At 42.1% G+C, this 17,908-nt stretch overlaps 1 protein-coding gene across 2 annotated transcripts in view; it reads right to left on the reverse strand.

The window, feature by feature from the left end:
• BPHL (biphenyl hydrolase like) overlaps positions 1-17,908 on the reverse strand; it is a 38,512-nt gene that overhangs the window by 14,014 nt on the left and 6,590 nt on the right. For both annotated transcript variants that reach the window (XM_019419886.2, XM_053904942.1), the window contains exons 2-5: positions 16,573-16,676; positions 13,081-13,247; positions 11,620-11,773; positions 861-992 (exon numbers count right to left, since the gene is read on the reverse strand). In XM_019419886.2, the coding sequence (XP_019275431.1) occupies positions 861-992; positions 11,620-11,773; positions 13,081-13,247; positions 16,573-16,676 (557 nt within the window). The remainder of the gene's footprint in view (positions 1-860; positions 993-11,619; positions 11,774-13,080; positions 13,248-16,572; positions 16,677-17,908) is intronic.

The following is a 17,908-nucleotide window of genomic DNA, read 5'->3' on the forward strand; positions in this document are numbered from 1 at the left end:
GGGTACTTCATTTGAACAGGATATATTTACTGTTTTGAACTTAAACCAAAAAAGTAACATTTTCAAATGCCCTTTTCATTGTGAAAGTTTTGATAGGTGACTCACTCTGGAAATGATTACCTAGTAGATCAAACTGGCCCTTCAACTGCAGCCATTCTGTAACTGAATTGTGCTCCCAGATTAGATCTTAGCTACCCTCTATTCTTTTACAGTTAAAATAGAAGAGTGAGAGAGTATAAATGTAAATAGCTACTTAAAAACAGACTTTAACTCAGAATTTTCTTAAAGAGATCAATTCTTACTGTTATTGGAAATCGTGTTAAATTTTCAGATAAAGACGGAGCTATAGTCATTTAACTAAGTTCTGAAGGTGGGAAGTGAACTGAACACTCTTCCTCATGCTCGCTGGGGCTGAAGGTCATGACAAAAAGGTCCTTCTTTCTTGTTTGTCTTAGTAACAGAGTATGTAGCAGGTAACACATGAAAAAAAAAATATGCTCTGTGTGGTGGCTTGTTTTCTGATTATCCATTCCAGAATTAGAACATATACACTATCTGAGGCTTCTAGAGAATTATTTTGTCATCATACACACAAGGATTAGAAGGAGAAAGGAACAGTCTTCTATTAAAGACTTAACTATGTGAACCTTGATACAACTATATATTTAGTACAGTTTAAGGCAGATGTATTATACAAGGGCTTGTACTGTGTACAGTCACTAGCATCCTCTGTTCACACATCAGCATGAAAACAGTGGGTGAATGTGCTAATCACCAGGGAATTCTGGAACACCAGGGGAGGAACTCAAGCAGCCTCTCTGATCAGCAAAGGAACAGCTAAAACAGTTCACACAACCTACCATCTGAAAGATGTTTAAATTGTTTTATGCCATCCACCCACTTCTCACAGGTTTTGGTAAAGTAGTCATACCCATATAAGGTTTCTAGAGGTTTTCTTGTTCTCTCACTCCATTTAGAAACATCTCTGATACCTGAAAAACAGAAGTAGTGACAAGAATAAGTCTAGTCTAATGTTAAGGCTTATCTTTAAATATTGCAAACATAGTCCACCCCAGAGTCATCCTGTTTGCTCTTCTGTCTGCCTGAAATGTTTCTCCAGCTTTCCACCTGGCTTACTCCTCACTTTGTCCAGGGCAGTGAGGCCTTCCCCGACCATCCTCTTAGAGCACCCTCCCCTCCATCTACTCTGTTTTGCATCTTTCAGTGCTTTGTAGCATTTTCTGTGTCCATGGCTGAGTGCCTGTCTCCCCAGGAAGATGAAAGCTCCAGATAAGGGACTTGGCTTTGTTTTGTCTCCCACTTATGCCCAGAGCCTCGGCCAGAGCTTGGCACAAAAGAGGCACAACATAAATTTTTACTAAGTGAAATTAGATCTGCATTTAATGCTTTCTGTTAAAAGTATAAGATATAAGAAGATATTCCTGAAATTAGGGTTGTCTGAGTAAAACTGACATGATTTATTAAAGAGAAGGTATCTTCTACGGGCGCCTGGGTGGCTCAGTCGGTTAAGCGTCTGACTTCGGCTCAGGTCATGATCTCACAGTTTGTGAGTTTGAGCCCCGTGTCAGGCTCTGGGCTGACAGCTCGGAGCCCGGAGCCTGTTTCAGATTCTGTGCCTCCCTCTGTCGGCCCCTCCACTGCTTGCACTCTGTCTCTCGCATTGTCTCAAAAATAAATAAACATTTAAAAAAAAATTTAAAAAAAGAGAGAAGATATTTTCTGAATTGCATTCAGGTACACTGAAAAACACAAATTATTCATTCTAGTTTCTGTTACTGATGAAATATGACTGTAAAAGGCTAACTATGAACTTGAAACAAGTACAGATGATTCACTCTTAGGAAATAATAGCTAAAAACCACTTATAAAATGCATGAACAAATTCAATTACTTAGCCCAGTTGTGTCCATATTTCTTTAAACACACTGATAATTCTAATGTTTCTGAGCATATTATATATGGCTTATGGACAGCTTTTAACACAGTGCTTCTGGTACACAATATACCTCAAAGACAACACATTACTAATGACATGAACTCATATTGCACAATAACCCCTCCACAGTGCTCTGGACAGTGCCAGGCACCCAGTGTGTACTCAGGGAACAGAAATAACAGAGTGAAGGAAAAATTGCTATTTACAACTACAACTGCCTTCCAAGGATGGCAGACTGCCGGACTGGTTCAAATCTGCATACGTAAGCCCAGAGGTGCATATGGAAGCTGAGGAGAGCTGACCTGCTCTGCATAGGAGTGAAAAGACTTCACAGAGGGGTGCAGAGAAGTCTGGAAATTAAGAGGGTAGGGAGATCTGGGAAGAAGAAAAAGAGTTGGAAGAGAGGAAAGGAGAGAGGAGCCAGTAAGATGTCATGAAGATGGTCAGTAAAAAAATCCCCTGTAGACATTTCTACTTTGGGCACTATTGTAGACAGCACCCTCTGCGAAGTGCCCTTGCAGTGGAAGGACTAGACCTTTCACAAAACATGATTTGTTGCATTGCTGGAGTTGCAGTGATTAATGCAAACTAGGGTGTGTGTGTGTAAGATGGAAGAGAACCAGAAAACAGAGCAAAGGGTGGTAAGACTACTCAAAAGGCAGGGTTGCTTTTGGGGGAAATGTAACTACTAGCTGGGGGCAGTGGGTAGAGCTGAACCTGAGATTCCTAGATTAAACTGAGATTAAAATGGCCCCAGGCTGTGATTATCCCATGGCTCCCAGGCTCCCAAGAATAGCAAATGTAAATCCTCTCTGAAGGAAAACATTATCAATTTGTGTTCACGGTCTTTTTTGTGGGTTTTCAGATTGAGAGTAAGCAAATTTCACTCCTAATCAAAGATCACAAAACGACCAGAATCTTTATAAAGCTAATGAAAAAGCTAGAACATTGGAAGAGAAAGCTTAAGATATGATGCAGACCACCACACAGAGAGACAAGAAGATGAACAAGAGACAGAGCAGAATGAAAGACAAGGCCCACAAAGTCCAGTCAGTCCCCGAAGAAGGAGGGGAGGAGGAGGAGAATGCAGAAGAAGAAATATGGGAAGAAGGAAACCGCTGAGAAAGGTTTTCAGAACTGATCAGAGAAAAGTCCACAGACAAAACTCAAGTGTAACCCAAACTGGATAAATAAAAAGGAATTTGCATCTAGACACAGAAGAGCAAAATAGCAGTAAATCAAAGAGAAAGCAAAAACCTGAAAAGCAGCCAGAGGTAAGACACATCTCTCCAAAGGGAGGAAAGCTCGCTGGCAAAACTTCACAGCAGTGGTTAAGGAATGCAGACAGTGTGCAGTGGAGAAAAGAATTTCCCATTTATATTTCTGTACTTAGCCAAACAATCTTTCAAGAATGAGAGTGAAATAAAAACTGAGTTGACTCTTAACAGATCTCCCCTTAAAGAACTTCCAGGAGCATCTGGGCGGTTCAGTCGGTCAAGTGTCTGACTCTTGATTTCAGCTCAGGTCATGATCTCACGGTTGGTGAGATTCCAGCCCTGCATCTGGCTCTGTGCTCACTGCATGGAGCCTGATTGGGATTCTCTCTCTCCCTATCTCTCTCTCTGCCCCTCCTGCTCACGCTTTCTCTCTCAAAATAAATAAATAAACTTAAAAAAAAAAAAAAAAAACTCGTAAAAAATAACTTGAGGAGAAAGAGAAGTGATCCTAGAAGGAATATCTGAGACGAAAGAAGGAAAGGTGAGTAAAGAAACTGAGGAATGTGTTTGTAAATGCAAAAACCAACAAAACTTTCCAAGTGAGAAAATAAGACACTGTAACATTTTCTTACATTAAATTTAGTTCTGTCTATAGAGAAAGCAAAAGGACAAGCAACAAGCTGTGTACCACGACTGACACAATTACTAACCACAAGGGGATAGTCATCATATTATTAAACAACAAAAACCCTGCAAATCAATAACGTCATAATAACACTGAAGTGTTCTAGTCTTGAGCGGGTGGAGAGTCCTTGGGTGTTTGCTTTGTTGCTAGACTTCATAAGGTATCCCTGTTAAACACAAGGTTTTATATTTATCAAATATTACATAAAAGTTTTAAAACAAAAAGAAATGAAAAGACATGAATAGGTACAATACAAAAAAAGAAACCCCAATGATGCATAAGTACATAAAAAAAGATTCTCAATCTTACTAGTAATAGGAAAAGGAAAATTAAGTCCCCCAGTAAGATACCATTTCTTGCCCATTTGACTGGTGAAAGATTAAGAAATCTGATGATTTCAAGTATTTTTTGAGGATGCAAGTTAAGGAATCTTATACACTGGTGGTGGAAACGCAAATTTATTTAGTTGGAAAATAATTGGTCACCTGTCACATGGTGTATTTGCATACCACAATGTTTAGCAAATTTCACATTTGGGCATATACCCCTAGACAGACACTGTTGCCCAGATGCCCCAGGAGACATTTATAAGAATGTTCACGGCAACAGTGAAAACAGACCTACAGTTTATTGATAAAAGAGAGGAAAAATAAAATACATTTGCCCAATGGAATATAATACAGAAATATCATGAATGAATCTTAGAAATTCAACGTTCACTGAAAAAAAGTGAGTCATAGAAGATGATGTATATAGTATGAAGTCACTTTGTACAGCTCAAAACCAAATAGAATTAAATTATATACTATTTAGGAATATAAACATATGTGACAGGCATGTTTTCAAAAAGGCATAAGGATGATTGTAGGACTCAGGCTAGAGGTAGGGGAGGCCTGGGGAGGAAGCATATGCATACAGTGAGGGTACAAACAGTGATCAGTCTTATGTTCCATGGTGGGCTCATGGGTGTCTATAATTCACAGTGCCACATGTATTGCATTATATGTACCAAATATTATACAATTAAATAAATTTGAATTAAAAATTTAAATATATAATTACAGAATAAAATTTAAATATATATCATATACTTTAATATATAGTATATATTATTCATGATATTTATGTTACATATTTATAAGATATATAAATATATTTAAATATTTAATGTTTAATTTGAAGATGTGATATATTATTATTACTTTATTATTACTATATTTTTACTATGTTATTAATATATACTCTAAATGTAATGTTTTAAAGTTATATATTTTATAAAATTATCTATATTTTTATAAAATAAAAAAAAATTCCTCTGTGACAGGAAGGACAAGATCTTTTAAGAACCAAGTTGGCTAATGTTTAATGTGTAGATGTTTTTCTTGCTAAAATGTAAATTCCTCCTCTTGGGATAGTGAGAGATTCTCAAAGTGAGTTAACTCAGTAAAACCAGGCATTTGAAGAGGCATCTATGAGCATGTAAAATCTGGGGCAAGGCTTTAGACTCTAATGGGAAATATTACCGAAATATCGAGGGACAGGGGTATCCAGCTGAGCTGGGGCAAGCCAGATGTTCACATCAAACACTGTGGTTAAACACACAGCTCAGAAGTCAAGCTGGCTGGGTCTGAATGCCAGCACTTGAACCTGCTAGCCGTGTCACCCTGAGCAAGTTCCTTAACCTCTGGGCTGGTTTCCTCATCTGAAAAATGAGAATTATAATAACACTCCGAGATAAAGAGTAAATAAGTCAGACATGGAATGTGCTAGCAACAGTACCCAGCATGTAACAAACATTCAAAAATATTCTGTATATTTACTTACTTCTGTTAATTTTTTTCCAAGAGGAAGCCAGTTTTTCCCCAAAGCATAATTTCCACCAAAAAAAAATTTAAAAGCAGTAATTATGTTTTAGTTCCTAAAAAAACCATTTGAACCAAACTGTTTGCTGATGCAAAACAGATATGATTTGTATTCCCCCCAAAACTGATACATTTCTCTTTCTGAGCATATAATTTGTGCTAAGCACCAGAAGAAAACTCACTCGCTCACCACTAATTAGTGAATTATTCTGGTAAACATTATCTGAAGCCTGTTGAGTGCCAGTCACAGCAGATACAAACCTGAATGAGATAAGGTCTCTGCCCTCAAGGGCCTTATGGTCTAGAGAGTTGTAACCGACCTCTGACCTCTGTAGAGGAGTGGAATAGAATAAATGTCCCTAGAGAAGTTGGGGGAGGACAGGGGAGGGGGTGGGGTCAATGAGCGGGAGTGGCAGTGGTGGGGGGCTTCCCAGAGGATGCACTGCAGGATCTGAGTCCGTGAGAACACAAGCCAGCAAGCAAGTATGGGAGCAGTACACTGGCAGAGACAGCGAGCCGTGCCCCCTACTGCTGGAACTTCAGGGGTTTTCAGGTACCTGAAGAAAACGATGGGTGTGTGGGGGTAGAGGAGACAAAAGTGGCAGGAGATGGACCCAGAAAGGCCCGGGGTCCTGGTTTCCTCAAATTTTGTAGGCGAAACAGAGGAGTTTGAACTCTACTTACCTAGAAAGCTATGGGAGACCTTGAAGGGCTTCAAAGTAAGATACAATGAGATTTACATCTTAGCAAACTCCAATCTAAGCAGTCTGGAAAGCACACTGAAAGGAGGCTGAGACAGAGGACAGGTTGGAAAGTGCTGGTCAATCTAAGTGGGGACAGATGGAGGCCTGGCAGGAGGAATGGAAAAGCTGGGAGGGATTCCAGGCACAGCAAAGGCAGAGCGCAGGCAGAACATGGGACTGGATCACTAGACTGCAGAGGGGAACAGCCACCACACGTCTGTACCATCAGGACAGGTTCCTTCACTTCTCTGTGCCCTGGGTTGAAGTCATACAGGGCTATGTCAGTGTTAGCTCACAGTAGGCGTTCAATAAATCATAACTATCGATTCACTTATCACAAATTATTTTGTGGAAGAAATAGCATATTTCTGAGCATCAGTTACCAAAATGAGAAATGTAGCAGGAATAAGGGGTGTAGAGGAAAGATTATGAGCTAGACTTTAGGCATAGTAAACATAAGGTGCACGTGGGGCAACCAGGTAAGAAGCTGAATATCTGGAATTTGGGAGTCTGGTGAAGCCAAGGCATGTGAGAAGTTCCTCAAGTGTAAGAAAGAGAAGAGGAACAGAGAGCTAAGGATGGCGTCCGGAGGAGCCCAACATCACAGGGCCCAGCAGAGTGGGGATGTGTCTAAGCCACAGAACAAGCAGAGATAGGAGGGCAAGCTGAGAACATGGGGGCAAGAACTTCAAGGCAGAGAAAGCTTCAAGAAGAGGGGTGTGATTGATCTTACATCATGTGTACATTTTCTTTCTTTTTATGTTTACTTATTTATTTAAAATTACAAAAAAAAATTTTTTTTAAGTTTACTTATTTATTTTGAGAGAGAGCATGCATGTGGGAAGGTCAGAGAGAGATGGAGAGAGACAATCCCAAGCAGGCTCCACGTTATCAGCACAGAACCGGACAGCAGGGCTCAACTCATGAACCATGAGACCATGACCTGAGCAGAAATCTAGAGTCCAACATTTAACCAACTGAGCCACCCAGGCATCCCTTCAAATATCTTTTTTTAAGCTTATTTATTTCAGTTTATTTGTTTTTTGTTTGTTTGTTTGTTTTTGAGAGAAAGAACAGGGGAGGGGCACAGAGAGGGAAAGAGAGAATTCCAAGCAGGCTCCACACTGTCTGTGCGGAGCCCCACGTGGGGCTTGATCCCACGAATTGGGAGATCATGACCTGAGCCGAAATCAAGAGGCTGAGCCACCCAGGTGCCCCACGTGTGTATTTTCACATGCTGCAGCATGACCAAGGAATACAAAGGGCAATAAAGCATCCGACAGGCTTGGCAGCAACAAGACACTGCTTTCATGGGGTTGATGGGTTGGAAGCCACCTTGACACAAGTTAGGGAGAGAGTGGGGCATGAGGAGGTGGGACTGATGGCCGGGAAACGGAGCCGAGACATAGCAGACAGTAAGTAAAGGGGAGTATGGGGTTAAGAGGGAGACTTTTTGGTGTGTCTACAAAAGGAAGGGAAGTCAGAGTCACCAAACATGGTGAGTTCACACAGTATTGACTGAGGTGAGCTGTGAAAGGTGGCATTGCCCAGGACACACGGCCATCGTGAAAGTGTGTGCAAAGTGTTCTAGCACCAAACCCCAGCCCCAAGGACTCAGGGACCTCCGACAAAGGCAGTGCTGTGGGAGCTGGGAATGGCAGATGAAGATGAGTTTGGTGAGGACACTGGGCTAGAAGGGGGGCCAGTGCAGGTGAGCACATCAGCAGATGCCAAGGCAGAGAGGCACAAAGGAGGAAGCTTGCTTCAGGAATGGCAGCTATTCAATGTGGGGGACACACAGAAAGGCTGAGGGGAAAGGAGGGGCTGGCTACAAGGACTGGCTAGGGCCAGGCTGCCCGGGCCAGCCCAGGTGCTTGAACATCACTGTGAGGTTACTGACGGGTTTTAAGTAGCAGAATTAAATGACCAGGTTCTTGCCTTAGCAAGGAAACTCATATGGAAGACAAACTGTCCTAGGAGGCCAAGGGTCTGAAGCAGGAAAAGAGTGGGCAGGAAGAGAGGAGGAGGGGTTACCTTTAAAGGTCTTAGGAATGTGGTATTATCAGAGTCCACTCACAGCTAAATGAAGAGGGCAGAGAGGAGGGCTTAGTGCTCCAGGGATGACCTGGTAGACCGTGGACCACTGCATGAGACAGAGATTGTGAGCTGGGGTGTGGGAAGAGTCATGAGGCAATGAGTTCAATGTAGACATACTAGTTATGACTAACTTCCAGGCTATCAAGAGGAAGGTGCTCAGCAAGTAGATAGAAATATGGCTCTAGGCCTCAGGGGGAGTCTGGCTGAATAGGAGTCTAGAACATATCACCCCCTAGTCATAGCAGAAGCCCTAAGACATCTGCTCGAGTACGGATCTCTTGGGCTTTGGTGCTGGCTCAGCTGGAGCAGCTCCTCTCTCACTGATTACAACTAGACCCCAGGTAGAATACACCACAAGCAACTACCTGAGGACTGTGCCAAGGTGTAAGAGTAAGAGATTGAACGGAGCCAAAACTTGAATAATGACCCATAAAAGGGATGAGTTTCATTTTCCTTTTCTTCCTTTGAGTCCCAATTTTGAAATATGGGGTACGGGGTGAATCACACAACTGCATGGCAGGCATTAAAAACAGAAACTGAAGAAGACCCTTAGAGGTAGCCAGAGGACAAGGACCAGGTTGCCCTGCATGAGGGAGACTGCTTTTTCTTTCTCTCTTTCTTCTCACCCTAGTCCAAGCTGTGAAAGTACACAGCCAGGGGCCTGCACTCCTAGTACAGTGTCGGGGCAGCTACCTAAAACCCCAAGACAAGGCTGGCTCTTTGACCAAAGGTACCAGAAAAAGGGACCCCTTGTATCTGAAGACTGTAGGTGAAATCCCTATTATTTTGTCCATCTCTTTTTTCTGGCCGCTTTGCCCTAAAGACGGTTCCAGATGCACAGAACTGTACAACAGAGGAGGGGGTTACTAAAACCTGTCTTTATGAGAGAAATCTGTCTTTCTGGTCATAGGAGCTTTGAAGGGGGTTTCTAAGTCTGCATATGAACCGATGAAGTGATTCACCCCTAGGCTCTGCATGCATGGGGAAGATGCAAAAAAAAAAGCATACAGCATAAACTTCAGGAACTAAACTACCATATAAACTGCCGCCTAAGTCCCAGCATAGCCTGAGTGGGGCTTGTGTGGGGCAGACATGAAGAAGCTTTGAGAACTGATCTGATGCTGGAACTACCACCCGCAGAAGGCTAAACAGAATTTGTAGTATGAACCTAACCAGGTTGACTGCATGCCAAGGAAAAACAAAACGAGCAAAACAAACAAACAATATTTCTCAGAGTTCTAACAGGATGATACCGAAAAGACAGCCAACAAATGCCGACCCCCAAAATGACCCAGATATTGGAATTATCACACAAACACCTCAGGGCAGGCAATATCACATGCATTTCATTCAGTTTAAAATATTTTTGCTCCTCTGAACCCAGTAGGGGTAAAACAAGGACAGGCAAGAGTGTCAATTAGGATGGGTCACTAGATCAGACTCATCACTTAAGAGTTTCATAGTTCTGGGGCACCTGGGTGGCTCAGTTGGTTAAGTGTCCAACTTTGGCTCAGGTCAGGTTCGTGAGTTTTAGAGACCCGCATCAGGCTGTCTGCTGTCAGCACAGACCCTGCTTTGGATCCTCTGTTCCCCTCTCTCTCTGCTCCTCCCCTGCTGGTGTTCGCACGTTCTCTCTCTCTCTCTCTCTCTCTCTCTCTCTCAAAAATAAGTAAACATTAAAAAAAAAGTTTCATAGTTCATTACCAAACAGTGTAAGGGCTAAGATTCTACAACAGAGCACTGCCATGAAGTAGCTTCCTTAAATCATGTGAATTGCAGAACAGCTGAATAAAAGCAGACTTGTGATATTCCAGGGCTTGTGTCTGCAAATGCTTTCTGTCAAGGGCCAGAGAGTAACTTATTTTAGCTTTGCAAGCTAAGAGGTAAAATCACAGTTACCAGGTAGGTAGGTTAAAGGTGAGAAACCTCTGACCTGCTTGACCCTGACTGCCTGGGGTGGGCCATCTGGGATCCAATGGAAACACACTCAGGATAAAAAGCTACCAGACTGAAGAGGGTCCTGGTGGGTCAGGCAGACATTGGTGGGGACCAGGTCATTTTTGCTTTTTGCCTCAGATACCCCCAGATCCCAGTGTGCCCTTCTCCTGAGAGCTAAGCAGTTTCAGTTTGGTCAGCTTGCTGGAGGCTAGGCTCCTGAGTCGCTGACTGAAATTCCACCACGGAGTGCCTGGTAATAGCCAACAGTCACCAGTGTGTAAATGGCCACCAGCACAGGCCCTGGGTAGCAACACTGGGAGCGGAGGAGGAAACAGGGATGGAGGGGACACCCCAGATTGATCTCCAGGTCTTAAAGCGCTAGCCTTCTCGATCAGTGCCCAGCCTTACAAAAACAGATGGTGGGCCGGATTTGGCCCACAGGCTGCCAGGTTTGCTGGCCCCCGTTCTTCTGCCTCTAAAAACTTCAAAGATAAGCTTGAAGGACAACCTAATGAAATGTGAATCGCAAAAAAATTCTTTATCAAAATATAAGGTTTCATATTTGAATACAATGTGCATTTTTACACTCACATTATTTTAAATGAGACTTTACATCAACCCCTCCCTCCTTGAAGTTCACTATCAGGTGCAGGAAATGTGAACACTGAGTTTTATAAAACCTTTTCCAGAGTCATGAAAGTGTTACTTTTGGAAATAGAAAGCATTGAAAGACAGACTGGTTAGGTGCCTGGGTGGCTCAGTTGGTTAAGTGTCCAACTTCGGCTCAAGTCATGATCTCACAGTTTGTGAGTTCGAGCCCCACGACAGCCTTTGTGCTGACAGCTCAGAGCCTGGAGCCTGCTTTGGATTCTGTGTCTCCCTCTCTCTCTGCCCTCCCCTGCTCACACTCTGTCTCTCAAAAATAAACAACCTTAAAAAAAAATTCAAAACACAGACTGGTTAAACCATATTACTTCCAAGAATTTGTTACTCTTCCTACTGCAGAGCTGAGAAGTGGAAGCAGATGACATAGGCCTTGTTAGTACACGTCATAGTAAGACATGAGAGGGGGAGGGCAAAGATGTTACTTGTCACGACATCGCCCGCTTGTGAAACCTACCCTGATAAATGGTTTCATCTTCCTCAGTCACATAGGCATTGGCTCCCCAGATCACCATCTTATTGATGTAAGATGGATATCTTGCAGCTGCTATGAGTGCTGTAATACCACCATCGCTCCACCCCAACAAGGATACCTTCTTAAACTTCAATGTCTGTGATAAATACAGAGAAATGCACAGCACAGGTGATTGCTCCTCTCTGCTAGAAGAATCTGATCATTAACAATCATCCAAATCAGTACAGTGTGGGGTTTGGAGCATCACTTGATAATTAAAGAAAAGTCCTAGAGGCCAGCATTTGATGACAGAAATGTTTTTTTCTCATTTAGTTCTGGTGTAAATGTAAGTATCATAAAAATCTAAGTACACAGTATTGTTTTGAATTATGAGAGAATGACATCTTCTGTTTGGATAAAATCTCTGGAAACAGTGGAGATCAGCTGTCCTTAGAAATGACAAATCACATGTGCATGCACACCCACATCTCAGCAAAGATTTTGAGACTAGTAATGTAGATTAGACAGGGGAACTTGATATTTACTGGATGAAATGAAGTCACTGCATCTGATAAAACCACTGAGGGCAACTGCGGGAAGAAGTGTCTGGAGACAGGCTGGAGGAGAATGGTGTCACAGGAGGTTATGCTAGTCCTTATATCAACCAGGCTCTGAAAATGTGTTTGACAAGGAAACTGAACAAAGATTACATCTGACAGATGTTGCCTAGGAGTAAAACTAGAATGACTTGGAAAATTAAAGATTTAACAAATATCAGTCCAAGATACTGATGGGACTATAAATTGCTAGAAGTCGCATGGATAATAATTTGGCACTATCCTGTCCAACGAACATTTGCATCTTCTATAACCCGGCATCATCCCCTAGATATGTATGGAACTTTTGCACATGTGTACCAGGAGACAGGTGTAGGGTGTCCACACCAACGGTGTTTATAAAGGAACTAAAACGTCCATGGACAAAACAATGTTCACTGCCCTGCTGCTCATAACCACACACAAAAAAAGGAACTTAAAAATTAAGTTATTTATCTACCATTAGAGATATATGAAATAAGACAGTACATCCCTACAATGGACTACTATATGACTATTATAATATTTATGTAAATTTATATTTATTAACTGAAAGTATTTCCTCGACAAACTGTTCTAAGAGTAAGTTGGAAAAACATTAGATATAGTATGATGCCATCAATACAATCCTGTGTATTTATATGTGTCAGAAGATTGGCTGGAAAGGGAGTCTCAAAGTCATAACAATGATATCTCTAGTTGGATTGTGGGATATTTCTACTTCCTCATTCACACCTATTTGATTGAACTTGAATTTTCTATAAGAATCACATGGCATCACCCTTGTAGAAATAAAAAACAAAAACAAAATAGATGAAGACAGGCCCAGTCATCCTCCCTCCTCTGGGCTCTTCCCTGAGAGACCCACCTTCATCAAATCAACTGCATCTTTTGCATCCCTTTCAAAAAAGTCCAATGGGAAATCTCGATCTGGGGGTCTGGAATGTCCATATCCTCGAGGATCCCAGGCAACCACCGTGAAGAGCTTTTTATTGAGGTTCTTAATCTGAGGTCCAAAATCAGTCTCTCCACTTCCTAAAAACAGCCACTTGGTTACCCTCAGGTGAAGGATTTCATTATTTCAAACACATTACAGTAAAAGCAGAAACAACTACAATCTTAAAACAAAGTAACTAGTTTCTACTCAAAGTTAGACAGTGGGATGCAGTCAGCAAAATAGTCTTGTGATGATGAAATCCATTTACTGGAAGGCTGACTTCCTTTCCTGGTAGAGTTCAGACCTGCCTTTTGTCTCCTCCCAGTGGCTACTTTGAGGACAGAGGCTCCAATACACTTGGCCCTGTATCATTTCAGCATTTTTGATACTTTTTCAATTAATCTTCCTTAAAAAAAAAAAAAAAGGGAATTCATGAAATTGCATAGAAATTGACTTATTGATATGATATGTTTCTGGGTTATTTTTTCTTTCCTTTTAAAAAACTGGCTGTTATAGGGGCACCTGGGTGGCTCAGGCAGTTAAGCATCCAACTTCGGCTCAGGTCATGATCTCACGATATGTTGGTTCGAGCCCTGTATCAGGTTCTGTGCTGACAGCTCAGAGCTTGCTTCAGATTCTGCGTCTTCCTCGCTCTCTGCCCCTCCCCCACTTGTGTGCACGCACGCTCGCTCTCTCTCTCTCTCTCTCAAAAAAATAAACATTAAAAAAAATGACTTATAAATGAGAGAGATCCCAATATTATCTGTCAACAAATGTATGAGATTTGGTACAAGTTATTCAAAGGAGAATTCTAAATTTCCAGGTGTTTTTTACTAAGCAAATGTGAACAGCCCTGAAGATTTTATTTTCTGGTTATAAATAAATACCAGAAAACTCAACGAAGACACTGACATCAGGGGGAGGGCAGGATGTGGAGGGAGGAAATCAAATTAATTATTTCATTAAAACACCAGCAAATGCGGGGCGCCTGGGTGGCTCAGTCGGTTAAGCGGCCGACTTTGGCTCAGGTCATGATCTCGCGGTCAGTGAGCTTGAGCCCTGCGTTGGGCTCTGTGCTGACCGCTCGGAGCCTGGAGCCTGCTTCGGATTCTGTGTCTCCCTCTCTCTGACCCTCCCCTGTTCATGCTCTGTCTCTCCCTGTCTCAAAAATAAAAAATAAAAAAAATAAAAAAAATAAAAAGTTAAAAAAAAATTTAAAAACAAAACAAACAAAAAAACCCCAAAAAAACAGCAGCAAACGTTAACCAGCAGAACTATGTTCTTGAGCCTGTGGTGGACCTGACTGGCAATTCCCAGCCCACCTGCGAGGTCACGGCCACTGTGTGCACACACCTACTGCATGTGGCCCAGAAGGCCAGACTCTCAAGGAGCCCAGTCTAGGGACCAGTCAGCATTTCATTTTTATTTTTATTTATTTATTTATTTATTTATTTATTTATTTAAATTTTTTTTAAATGTTTATTTATTTTTGAGACAGAGAGAGACAGAGCATGAATGGGGGAGGGTCAGAGAGCGAGGGAGACACAGAATCCGAAGCAGGCTCCAGGCTCTGAGCCGTCAGCACAGAGCCCCGTCGGGCTCGAACTCACCGGCCGTGAGATCATGACCTGAGCCGAAGTCGGGCGCTTAACTGACTGAGCCACCCAGGCGCCCCAGCATTTCATTTTTAAAGTCTGCTTACTTTCTAAGAACTTGTAGCTCAGGCCACACATGGATACTGAACATCTTGCTTGATAAACAAGCTACTATTAGAAAATGTCTTTCAAGATGTTACAGGATTCTGTTACAGGATAATGTTAATTATTATAGGACTACCATTCTTCCTGGAAAGATCTATCTTTCTCACCATCAGGTAAATAAATCATTCAGGAAACCTAAGGCAAAAATATAAATGGATTTCAAGCGCATGTCTACTATTCTGACACACAAAGCATCTCTTGTGGTCCCTGGACTGAAGAGACTTCCACATGGGAACCACCCTGAAGGAGGTGCAGGAGGTGAGAAGGTGGGAAAAGGGAACAGTTTATCTCAAGACCAATTTCAGAAATGATGAGACGCTTCTTTTCTGGCACACAGGTATACATCTGAATACCAAATACTAAATACTAAAGAATACTAAAACCTTTAAAAAGTTATTTTAAGGAATAGTTACCAGTATATGATACCTGAGAAGGAAACACAATACTGGTTGCCTGTGGGGAAGGGTACTGGGTGCTAGGTGACAGAGGACTGGAAGAGAGAATCTCACTGTTTTTAATTTGGGGATCAGGTTAACGTTTTACATAAAGAAATTAAGTTATGAAAGTGTTTTATACCTGGATCACGATCACAATACTGAAATAATGGAAATTTAAGTCGGTAACTTGTTCACTACTTTACAGATACCTTTAGACCTACACCAGTCAATAGAGTAAATCTCCTCCTTTGTTACAAAAGTTTAGGAGGAAAAAAAAATACTAAATACTATCTAGACAAAGATGCTTCAATAGCTACAATAGTACCACAATCAGCTAAGGCTCAGTCAAGTGGAACCATCAAGTAATTGAAAATTTTAGCATTTTATTTTAGAAGAAAAAAGTCATAAGGAAATAGTATATATTGGGATTATTTAAGTCAAAACAATATTAAAGCCCTTAAAACCAAATCTGAGATGTCCTGGGATTGCTGGAAATTATCCCCCTAAACTATCTACATGTAAATTACTTATCTGGAAAATGAGACAGATTCAGTTGGCTTCACCATGCTCCATTCATGCCAATTAAATTCTGATTTACAAAAAGGCTTTAAACTAAGCTTGTTCTTAGCTCTTATTTTAATTGAGCACATAATCAACTGCAACAGGGCAATCCATGTTTTAGCACTGGAAGTCTTGTATCCTGGAACCCCTCAATTCCAGGCACACTGGGATGGTTGGTCACTAGCTCATCTTCTACCTTCATCTATCCCTTCTTCCCACACCCCTTTCCTCAACTCCTATCATCTTCCCAAATTGTAGGCAACTACACAGTATGTCTGTAGGAGAAAAAAACCCAGGTATTTAAAGGAATAAAGACTACATAGAGTAGAAGGTTGCCTTTCTTTTCTGAGTCACTTAAATTTGTAGCAAATATTAAAGCATTTAAGGGGTGCCTGGGGGGCTCATCAGTTGAGCGTTTGGCTTTGGTTCGGGTCATGATCTCATGGTTCATGGGTTCAAACCCCGTGTCGGGCTCTGTGCCAACAGCTCAGAGCCTGGAGCCTGCTTCAGATTCTGCGTCTCCCTCCCTCTCTCACAAATAAATAAATAAAACGCTTAAAGCATTTCAGCAAAGCACTAAAGTTAATAATCAACATTTGGCATCTACTATTGTGAATGCATCCTAGACTACACAGCATGCAAATTCCATGAAAAAACTTCCAGACCCAACATTCCAGGAAGCAGCAGGACCGCATGCTCTCCCTCTCCAGTCCGCTGATAATGCAAGTGGACACCATTCACAGCCACTTTGGCAGAGGTTACTGAGGTGCTGGAAGAGAAAAATCCCATCCCCAAAGAAAAATTACTTAGCACAAATGTTAATATGACAAAATTGTCCTTTTACATACCCGCGTCAGCTCCAGGACCCTCCTCAGGCTTCTTGGATTACTCTGATGTGTGCTTAAGTTTTTCCAACCTGAAAAGGGACCTTTCTAGACTGCAGATCTGAACTGTGCCTTCATATGTGAATATCCTACAACACCAGCCCAGGACTTACCCTACAAAAGTACTGACATGTTGCTGCAACCAGTGGCCACACAGGTCCCATGGGCACAGGCCTGGTGAGCTGGAAGCCAGGGGGCCAGTGTGCAGGCTGACACAGGAGCTCCACACAATGGAACATTAGGGTCAGCAACAACAGGGCAGACCTTAGAACAGATCTAAAGGGATTACCTGAACTTCAGCTGCATCGACAGAGTTCCTAAAGGTGAGATGGTCTCAGGGGTCTCCAGGCAGTCCTTTAGGAGTATGGCCTCTCATGTTCTCTAGCCAGCCACAGAAGCATTCTTAGCAGGAATGCCTGTCTGCACTGCTATGGCCGGACCGGTTTTTAACATGTTGAAATATTTGTGTTGTTAAATAGCCAGGTCCATAAGCTTCCATCCCAAGAGCCCTCCCCTGTACCCTGGACCCTCCTTGGCCCAAAACCTCCGACACAGGATCTAACTGGACATGTTGGCACAGGAGTGCACCTTGGGCCAGAATCAAGGCCAGGGTCTGTTCTGACTCACATGTGTACCTTACCAAGGGTCCTTCTCTGAAGAAACTGTCCTCTCCTGCTCTTCCAGAAGCTCTAGAACAACTATGCAGGGATATATAGCAATGGAACACATACATGGCTCCTGCATCAGGCCCTAACAGCCTCCCCACCAATTTCCCAAACAGCTGAGTGACACATGGAAGGGACATTTTGGTATGCCAAGACAGATGCGAGAAGGAGGTGCTCCTCTTCTCCACACAGAATATTAAGGAATTTAAATTAACCGCTGCCTCTCTTTTTCTTTTACATACTCTTTACTCCTATTTCTGCAGTTAGTTAAAATGCTTATTGAAATGAAGCACTTTTTACAAAACGAGGTGCTCTTTCCTCTTTGGGTTTCATGTCATCGCCCATTTAAAATGAGCATGCAGAAACGGATGTGCTGAATGCAGGTACACCAAGTCTTAACACAACTTCTGCAAATAGGACAGAATTGGGTGGTAATAAAGCCGGGACATAAC

Source organism: Panthera pardus, unplaced genomic scaffold (genome assembly GCF_024362965.1).
Source record: "Panthera pardus isolate Hobbes unplaced genomic scaffold, ASM2436296v1 HiC_scaffold_17, whole genome shotgun sequence".
NCBI classification, from domain to species: domain Eukaryota; kingdom Metazoa; phylum Chordata; class Mammalia; order Carnivora; family Felidae; genus Panthera; species Panthera pardus.